This window comes from Danio aesculapii, chromosome 9 (genome assembly GCF_903798145.1).
Source record: "Danio aesculapii chromosome 9, fDanAes4.1, whole genome shotgun sequence".
Classification (NCBI taxonomy): domain Eukaryota; kingdom Metazoa; phylum Chordata; class Actinopteri; order Cypriniformes; family Danionidae; genus Danio; species Danio aesculapii.
In genome coordinates this window covers 6477235-6487355 of record NC_079443.1, presented here as the reverse complement: position 1 = coordinate 6487355, position 10121 = coordinate 6477235, and the positions used below count along the sequence as shown (strand labels likewise).

The 10121-nt window shown below is 37.4% G+C and overlaps 2 protein-coding genes across 2 annotated transcripts; both read right to left on the bottom strand.

The window, feature by feature from the left end:
- Positions 1-538: 538 nt before the first annotated feature.
- Positions 539-4324, bottom strand: LOC130234484 (tubulin alpha chain-like). The gene is made up of 4 exons (XM_056464697.1): positions 4226-4324; positions 2129-2351; positions 1785-1933; positions 539-1668 (listed from the first exon to the last, which is right to left on the bottom strand). The coding sequence occupies exons 1-4, from the start codon at positions 4226-4228 to the stop codon at positions 691-693; spliced, it is 1353 nt and encodes a 450-aa protein (XP_056320672.1). The 5' UTR covers positions 4229-4324; the 3' UTR covers positions 539-690.
- Positions 4325-5034: 710 nt separating this feature from the next.
- On the bottom strand, positions 5035-9906 carry LOC130234483 (tubulin alpha chain-like). Its single transcript, XM_056464696.1, has 4 exons — positions 9750-9906; positions 9439-9661; positions 7266-7414; positions 5035-7155 (listed from the first exon to the last, which is right to left on the bottom strand). The coding sequence occupies exons 1-4, from the start codon at positions 9894-9896 to the stop codon at positions 6181-6183; spliced, it is 1494 nt and encodes a 497-aa protein (XP_056320671.1). The 5' UTR covers positions 9897-9906; the 3' UTR covers positions 5035-6180.
- Between the last annotated feature and the right edge of the window lie 215 nt (positions 9907-10121).

Below are 10121 nucleotides of genomic sequence, written 5' to 3'. Positions count from 1 at the left end.
ATGTTACTTATGTATTCTTTAATTTGCTCATTGTCAGTAAACCCACAGAAATGTACATGTTGTTGTGATATTTTGCTTTCACTCAAATTTGCCCTGTTTAATAAAAATGGCCCTAATTGTCAGTAAAATAATAAAATATTGAAGTTCTAACCTATTGAATTTCACTCTTATCACTGCTATTGAAATGCAGACACCTCTCTCTCTGAAAATAAATTTTAAGAGGAAAATATGATTTATAAATCTGTACCTTTAATCGGTACTTTTCTTAATAAAAGTAAAGTATTTAAGGAATGCTTTAACAAGATATTTAGAGCACCTCTAATTTCGTATTTTTTATTCATATATTTGTTAGGTGGTTTTTCAAATATTTGAATTTAGTAATTAAACAAACAGAAATATAAGTTTCTGATACAATTTTATGTTTGTTTCATTTTTTCTGCTTCATTGTACTGTGTACTGTAGATAATTAAAAATGATAATTCCATAGTTTACTCAATTATAAAGAAACCTGAGATGAATGAAAACATGCAGAAAAGACTTTTGTTCATTCTTTTATTATTCAAATTTCATTTATATAAAACCAATTATAATGCAAATGCAACTTCAAGTAGCAATTTTTGTCGTTGTTGCAAACATCTTTGTCATATTTTGTTTTTGAGGGCATCCAAGTAAAAACTTGTTGCGACGCTTTTAATATTCTTCACCCTCTTCATCTTCCTCTCCCATGCTGTCAGTGCCGACTTCTTCATAATCCTTCTCCAGAGCTGCCATGTCTTCTCTGGCCTCGGAAAACTCTCCTTCTTCCATTCCCTCGCCCACATACCAGTGGACAAAGGCTCTCTTGGCGTACATCAGGTCAAACTTGTGGTCCAGACGAGCCCAGGCCTCAGCGATAGCTGTGGTGTTGCTCAACATGCACACGGCTCTCTGTACTTTGGCCAGATCTCCACCAGGAACCACTGTTGGAGGCTGATAGTTGATGCCTACTTTGAACCCAGTGGGGCACCAGTCAACAAACTGGATGGTGCGTTTGGTTTTTATGGCAGCAATAGCTGAGTTGACATCTTTGGGCACCACATCTCCACGATACAGAAGACAACAGGCCATGTATTTACCATGACGAGGATCACACTTCACCATCTGATTGGACGGCTCAAAGCAGGCATTGGTTATGTCAGCCACAGAGAGCTGCTCATGATACGCCTTTTCAGCAGAAATTACTGGAGCGTATGTGGCTAGAGGGAAGTGAATACGCGGGTAGGGCACCAGATTGGTTTGGAACTCGGTGAGATCCACATTTAGAGCTCCGTCGAATCTCAGTGAGGCCGTAATGGAGGACACAATCTGCCCAATGAGCCTGTTGAGGTTGGTGTAGGTTGGACGCTCAATGTCCAGGTTTTTGCGGCAGATGTCGTAGATGGCTTCATTGTCCACCATAAAGGCACAATCGGAGTGCTCCAGGGTGGTGTGGGTGGTGAGGATGGAGTTATAGGGCTCCACCACTGCTGTGGACACTTGAGGAGCAGGATAGATGGCAAACTCAAGCTTGGACTTCTTGCCGTAGTCAACAGAGAGACGCTCCATCAGCAGAGAGGTGAAGCCAGAGCCAGTGCCTCCACCAAAACTGTGGAAGATGAGAAATCCTTGAAGACCAGTGCACTGGTCAGCCTGTTGGATTTTTTTTATATCATTAGAAGTTGCATTTTACAAGTGTTAATGACAATATTACATGATTTTGTATGCAAAAAAACTATATTTTGGGTTGAAGTTGTGACCATACTAACCAGTTTACGGGTCCTGTCCAGCACAAGGTCAATGATCTCTTTCCCAATGGTGTAGTGACCACGGGCATAATTATTTGCAGCATCTTCCTTGCCAGTAATTAGTTGCTCAGGATGGAATAGTTGGCGATATGTGCCTGTGCGCACCTCATCTGAAAAGGAAACATAGGTTTTTAGTTACAGCAGTTATAATTTAAATTATATAAATTACTATTCTATACAGAACCAATAATAATCCTATCGGAACTACAGAAAATACCAAGTAATTACCTGTTGCTTTTTCAGTGTTTTGTAAAATGGTCTTCATCAAAATTTAACAGGACTATTTTTTGTCTTGTTAAACTTACCTATAACAGTAGGCTCCAGATCAACAAAGATGGCCCGAGGAACATGTTTTCCTGCCCCTGTTTCACTGAAGAAAGTGTTGAAGGAATCATCTCCTCCTCCTATTGTCTTGTCACTCGGCATTTGTCCGTCTGGTTGGATACCATGCTCCAGACAGTAAAGCTCCCAGCAGGCATTTCCCATTTGGGCTCCAGCTTGGCCAACATGCATAGAGATACACTCACGCTGGAGAGAGAAGGTTAATGTGTATATTTGAGTATATGGCAGCTGTACAGGTTGTCTTAAAGACCAAAGAAACAGTAGCATCAAGGCTTAAAATGCATTTAGTATTTCATAAAGAGTGTAACCGTTTTATTAGTAATATAAAAATATCTAAATAAATAATAAAATCTTTAAACTGCCTTTTATTATTATCGAATCTATGAATGTGAGGATGTAATCATTATTATTGTTGATTAACCTTAGAAAACTCTTATTTGTTTTTGTTTTTTAGAAATATTACAGTCATTTATTCAAATCATTCATTTTAAAATGGTGAATTAGTCGGAGTGAAGTTTGCTTCATAACCAGTCTGAAAGTTCCCAGTGACTGCCACTAGGGGCAAAATGCGGAAGTCAAGATGTCATGTAGACGTGTTGGAGACAGTGGAAAAGCTTTAATTCTAATCCAGTATCTTGATTAACTGGAAATGTCTTTGTAAAAAAATAAAGAGGGAAAATCTTGATTTTTATTTAGTTTTAATTATAATTAGTTTTTAATTATAATTATTACTAGTTTACAAGAAGTAGTCCATAGATTTAAATAATAGCTTTATTGTTAAACTATTGTGACTTTTATTATTTATTATTGAACAATTAAAGGGATAGTTCACCCAAAAAAATAAAATTCTGCCATCATTTACTCACCCATAGTATTCCATAGTATTTTTCCCCTCTATATCAGTGTTGACACGTTTACAACATTCTTTAACATATCTTCTTTTGTGTTCAACAGTTCTGTTTTTTTTTTTGTGTGAAACAAGTCAAGGGTGAGTAAATAATGCCAGAATTTACATTTTGGGTGCACTATCCCTTTAAATTTCCCTTATTGCAGAGCATTTAACTAACATATACTGTAAGACAGAAAAAAAAGATAATTAAATATAAATAATAATACACTTGGATTTTGATTGTTGTTTTAGCCATATACTGGTTATTGGAGGCCCCAAAAAAGCATGAGAACCTTTTGAGTTTTGATTGAGGAAATTACAGTATACTGTAGGCGTATCTGTTATTTTAATCTTTGAGAAAATAAATGAGCTCACTTAAAGCTCAATAATATTAGAGTTTTCACCATATGGGATTACATGTATAATGAAGAACTCAGTTTTAGTCTGATTATATTTGCATATATGTTCACGCTCTCCTCTAGTCTGTGTCATTGGATCTCTCAAGTATAGAAGAGACTGAGAGAGCTCCTTTGAGGCCTCAGTCCACCCCCTCCCTGTCCCAGCTGTACACTCTTCTTTGTGTAGCACACAGAGATATCTCACTCAGGCCTTTTCTCTTGAACAGATATATCTATTATTCTGCCATGCTCCAGTTTTTGTCACTCATGATCTCATCTAGTACCAATGCCTCTCTGTATGTCATAAAGACATGTATTCATTCTTAGCGTAACAACTACATTACTGTAGTTCCTTTTTTCTCCACTTCAGCTGACTGAGATATGCTATTTCAGCTATGCAGACTCACTAAACATAGATAAACGTTACATTCAGAAAAAGTGAAGTATTGGAATTTCCTGCTGACATGTGTGTCATCGTCTAGGATGAGACTTTTTGAAAGCCGTAGCCACATCCTCTGTAAAATGAATGACTATATCCGGGCTTGAAATAGACTACTTAATGCTACATATTAATTTCATAACACAATGTTTTAGTGATTTAATTACAGTGCTACTATTTTTGTCTTTCACAGAATTAAATAACAGCATAATTATCAAATTATTGCAGTTTATTGCCATTTCCTAACATACAAAAATACAGTAATGTAAATTTGTAATACTTTGATTATGAAAAGCTTTGGAATTTAAGAATTGTTCAAGCATTAACAACTTACCATCTTGTCAGATTTCCCTTCAGGCCGACTTGAGGATTCGGAAAGAGAAGGCAGATGTGAAGAAAAAAGAAGAGGTGGGGTTTTTATAGAGAGGGGAAGAGGGAGGGGGACGTGAGCAGGAAGTGGGATCGCCTGTTGGAGTGAGGATGGTCGTTCGGAAGGGCCATTCTTTTTACGTTACAGTCTCTTTCCCTCTTGGGAGTTTAGAGTCTGTGAAAACCATCTGCTGCCTTTACTAGCTTTTTGGCGTATTTGAAGAAACTAAAAGATGTCAGTAAGGAATTTTACAGTAAATATGTCAAGGTTCTCCATGGTCATGTGTTTAAGTTGCATAACAACTGCAGGAAAACTGATATCTTGACTGTTTGTTTGTAATGTAAGACAGTGGGATTGTATATTCATGATTCCCAAAGACTTCAGGGCGAAAGTGTCATTTCATATTGGTCACTGCCTAAAGGGATAGTTCACTTAAAAATGAAAATTTACTCACTGATTCCAAAACTTTTTGCGTTAGTTTTTTGTGTTGAAGAAGATATTTTGAAGAAATCTGAAAACTTGTAACTATTGACTTCTATACTAGAAAATATAGAGGTCAGTGGTTATCTTCAGAATATCTTCTTCTGTGTTAATAAAGTAAGTCAAACAGGTTTGGAACAAGTTGAGTAAATAATGACAAATGATTTTTTTGAAAACAACTTGGCCTTGCATTTAAAATTGGATATGTCTTTCTGTGAGGCACTATTGACTAAGCTCTTCTATAGACATGATTCTTGCTATACAGAAAGAGATGAACACACTGACCCAGTTGTTATTAGACTTTAATTTTTCCCTTCAGTGATAATGAAAAGCACACAATATCCAGCGAATCATATGCAGTGATGGCTATTGACATGCACAAACAGCTGAATCATGAATAACAGCTACAGCAGGTGGTCATTTTTGTGCTGAATGCATAGACATCAGTAGGGGGAAGGGTGTCATGGTTCCACCATGTTCTGTTCTGCCTGGCCTTTATCACTTTTGCTTATGCAAACATTCACATATTCTAGACAGATAAACCAACTGTACCGTAAAGAAAGTGCAGACATTTATTGCAACGTACATTTTTAGAAAGAGATTAGAGATTGTCACTAGATTTTTTACATCATTTTGTGTTAATTTGTTTTAGTATACATAACTTTTGTGTATGCGTCAGGTAAATGTCCTAACAGACATGCATTTTTACAGCATTTATTAATCTGAGTTGATGTTAAAGGTGTAGTTCACCCAATAATGAAAAGTCTTTCATCTTTTCCTTAACCTTTACATTTTTTTCAAACCTTTATAAGTTTCTTTCTTCTGTTGAACACAAAAAGAAGATATTTTGAAAAATGTTGGAAACCTGTAACCACTGACTTCCACAGTATTTGTTTGTCCTATAAAGGATGTCAATGATCACAAGTTTTCAGTTTTCTTAAGAATATTTTCTTTCCCGTTCAACAGAATAAAAATCATAAAGGTTTGGAACCATTTGAGGGTCAGTAAATAGTAAGTTAATGAAATTATATGAAGTATTAAGTAAGTTATACAATTGGGAATGTTAAAATATATTTGTATATCTAGAATGTGATAAATGCTGCAAAAATATTGTTCATTGATTTTTCTTAGCTGTTGCATTATTTAGTATTAACTAAAAGAATCCCAATATAAAGATATACCTAAAACAGCGGTGTCCAAACTCCGTCCTAGATGGCCAGTATCCTGCATATTTTAGTTCCAACCCCAATTAAACATACCTGAACCAGCTAATCAAGCTCTTTCTAGGTGTACTAGAAACTTCCAGGGAGGTGTGTTGAAGGAAGTTGGAGCTAAACTATGCAGGACACCCCTGACCTAAGAAAAGTATAGCCTTAAAAAACCCTGCAATTTAGCATATAAAAACAATACCAGATCCCCCTGACATTAAAAAAGCAAGTTTAAAATTCAACTCCATCTTCATCATCTCCAATGCTGTCAGTGCCGACTTCTTCATAATCCTTCTCCAGAGCTGCCATGTCTTCTCTGGCCTCGGAAAACTCTCCTTCTTCCATTCCCTCGCCCACATACCAGTGCACAAAGGCTCTCTTGGCGTACATCAGGTCAAACTTGTGGTCCAGACGAGCCCAGGCCTCAGCAATAGCTGTGGTGTTGCTCAACATGCACACGGCTCTCTGTACTTTGGCCAGATCTCCACCAGGAACCACTGTTGGAGGCTGATAGTTGATACCTACTTTGAACCCAGTGGGGCACCAGTCAACAAACTGGATGGTGCGTTTGGTTTTCACTGCAGCGATGGCAGAGTTGACATCTTTGGGCACCACATCTCCACGATACAGAAGACAACAAGCCATGTATTTACCGTGACGAGGATCACACTTCACCATCTGATTGGACGGCTCAAAGCAGGCATTGGTTATGTCAGCCACAGAGAGCTGCTCATGATACGCCTTTTCAGCAGAAATCACTGGAGCGTATGTGGCTAGAGGGAAGTGAATACGCGGGTAGGGCACCAGATTGGTTTGGAACTCGGTGAGATCAACATTTAGAGCTCCATCGAATCTCAGTGAGGCTGTGATGGAGGACACAATCTGCCCAATGAGCCTGTTGAGGTTGGTGTAGGTCGGACGCTCGATGTCCAGGTTTTTGCGGCAGATGTCGTAGATGGCTTCATTGTCCACCATAAAGGCACAATCGGAGTGCTCCAGGGTGGTGTGGGTGGTGAGGATGGAGTTATAGGGCTCCACCACTGCTGTGGACACTTGAGGAGCAGGATAGATGGCAAACTCAAGCTTGGACTTCTTGCCGTAGTCAACAGAGAGACGCTCCATCAGCAGAGAGGTGAAGCCAGAGCCAGTGCCTCCACCAAAACTGTGGAACACCAGGAAACCTTGGAGGCCAGTGCACTGGTCAGACTTTTGGGAGAGACAAGAAAAAGAGCCTTCAAATAATACAATACACTAATTTGACTAAGAAGAAGATATTATTTTATTAACTAAACTGATAATCAGATAAAATGTTTTACCAGTTTGCGGATACGATCCAGAACTGAATCAATAATCTCCTTGCCAATGGTGTAGTGTCCTCTGGCATAGTTATTGGCAGCATCCTCTTTCCCAGTAATGAGTTGTTCTGGGTGAAAGAGCTGGCGGTAGGTGCCTGTTCGCACTTCATCTACATTTACAAAAAGCTGAAAGTTTCAGTCTGTTTTTTAATGTTTATGTGGTAACACTTTATTTTGATGGTCCATTTGTGTTACCAAACTAGGTAACACTTTATTTTGATGGTCCCTATTGCACATTTTGTTCACTAAAAGTTGCATTGCAACTACATGCCAATTACTTCTCATTTGAGTATTAGTAGACTGTGTGCTTAATATCTGCTGATACTGCTCCTTCAACAGACATTTAACTGACTATAAAAACCTAACCCTAACCCCAACCTAACAGTCTACTTATAATCTATTGAGAATTGGCATGTAGATGCAATGTAACTTAAATTCAAGAAAATGTGTTAAAGGGACCATCAAAATAAAGTGATGCCGGAAAGGATAATGTCAATAAAAAGGGCATAAAAGGTTAATTATTATGTCCTCTTTAGACACACTGTTTAAATTGTTTTCTGGAAAGATGTTCGAACAACTTTAAAAACCTTACCATTTACAAATCTTCCATAAATTGTTGAGTTGTTTTACAGTACTTTTAACCCAATGCTGTATCAGAAGTAGGGTTGAAAATGGACAAATCCATCCATTAAAAGTGTAATTTACATTAAATTAGAAAAATTAACCTGATGTTGGGTTTGTTCATATTTAACCCATCATTGGATTAAAACAACCCAGTGTTATTATTTTTTTCTGGTACAAATATTTAAGATAAGGAAAGAAAAAATAGCACCTAGATGTTTAGCACTGAAAACCATTTGACACCAGATACATAGACTTTAGGATCACAGTAAAGTACAGACATTGTTTTTGTAAAGAATATGCAAATCACCTTCACATTGATACACAAATAAGAAGCTTCTAGCCATTTGTGTTCATTATCATTGCAGCATTGTGATTAGAAACAGCTTGTTCTTTTGTGTTTTTTCATTTATAAATGACAGTGTGCTTTTCAAATATCTTCGCTCCCAGATTATACTAATGGTACAGTAAATCAATTATGAATAAGCCGAATAGAAGAGGTCCCAGGACAGATCCCTGAGGCACACCCAGATCAATACCCAGAAGGAGGGATGCTTTGTCTTCCACTATTACATGCAGAACTCCACCTTTGAGGTGCAATTCAGGTCATTAGAGGAGATATTAAATTTAGCAAATTTACCAAGCTGATTCCACTAAACTGCTACCCAGTGATGTAAAGTAACAAATTACAAATACTCCAATTACTGTAACTGAGTAGTTTTTCTCAGAAATTGTAATGTACTAAGTAGTTTTAAAAATATGTACTTTTACTTTTCCTTGAGTACATTTTTAGTGCAGTATCGGAACTTTTACTCCACTACTTTATTATTACTTTATTTTTTAAAAATCAGGCCTGTGATTCCTGTTCAATCAAATCGCATTATAATGAACAAACTCAAGACAAGGGCGATTTATTATTGCAGAAAACTGTTTGGAAGCATTAAAAGTGTCCAAGAAGATGTCCAAAATCTTTACACATTGACCCAGAGACTGTTTAGATGCATGTCAGTGATGAGAAGATGACGTCTGTTTACTGTATGATGACCGAAATGGCCTGCAGCCAGCAGGCACAGGATGTCAACAGGACGTCAGATTGACGTTGTGCCTGCTGGGCAATAACTAAATGTACTACAGAATGTTACGTTTACACACATCCACAAATTACATGTCAATGCATCAGCTTTTTTATAGCATAATATGCACTACTCACTACTTATGAGTACTTTTAAAAAGTCTACTTTTTACTCATACTTTTAGTAATATTTACAACAATCACATTTACTTTACTCGCACTACGTTTTTAGGCAAGTAATGGTACTATTACTTAAGTATGATTTTTCAGTACTCTTTCCTCTACTGCTACCTGTACAAAGTCTAACCAAACAGTCTACTGATACGCTAATATTATTATGAGAATTATCTGAAATGTTACAAAGTAAAGAATAACCCACTGTAATATTTACAAATTAGCATGTTATTTCAAGATTTCTTTTAGGGACAAATACACACTTACCAATAACAGTAGGCTCCAGATCAACAAAGATGGCACGTGGAACATGTTTCCCTGAAGCTGTTTCACTGAAGAAAGTGTTGAAGGAGTCATCTCCTCCTCCAATTGACCGGTCACTGGGCATCTGTCCATCTGGCTGGATACCGTGCTCCAGACAGTAAAGCTCCCAGCATGCATTTCCAATCTGTGCTCCAGCTTGGCCAACATGTACGGAAATGCACTCACGCTGCAGATGAAGAATTATTTAATTCCATGTTAATTATGACTAGCAATATAAACATCACCAAAAAAGTGCATCACATAAATTTTGTTACCATATTGTTCTTTGTCTTCCAGCCGATGCTCAGGGTTCGGAATGAAGCTCTAAATGTGTCAAAGTTCTGACAGAGAACATATTTATACCTGGAGCATTGTGGGGTTACAGTGTCTGTAACAGGAGAAGCCACCAATGTTGATACCATCTTCAGGCTGTAAAAGGAGGAAGACAAAAAGTAAAAATGAGGTTAGTACCTCCTACACTCAAAGGAATAGTTTATTGTCAAAGCAATATAAACTTGAAAAGACTGCCAAACAATATTACAAAAAAAAACTTTGATCCTCTGTGCAGTATTTTAACAAAAGCACAGCTGAGCAAACTGTATGCCCTTACATGTGCAATGTCTTGCTTCATGGACTCTCAGAACAAA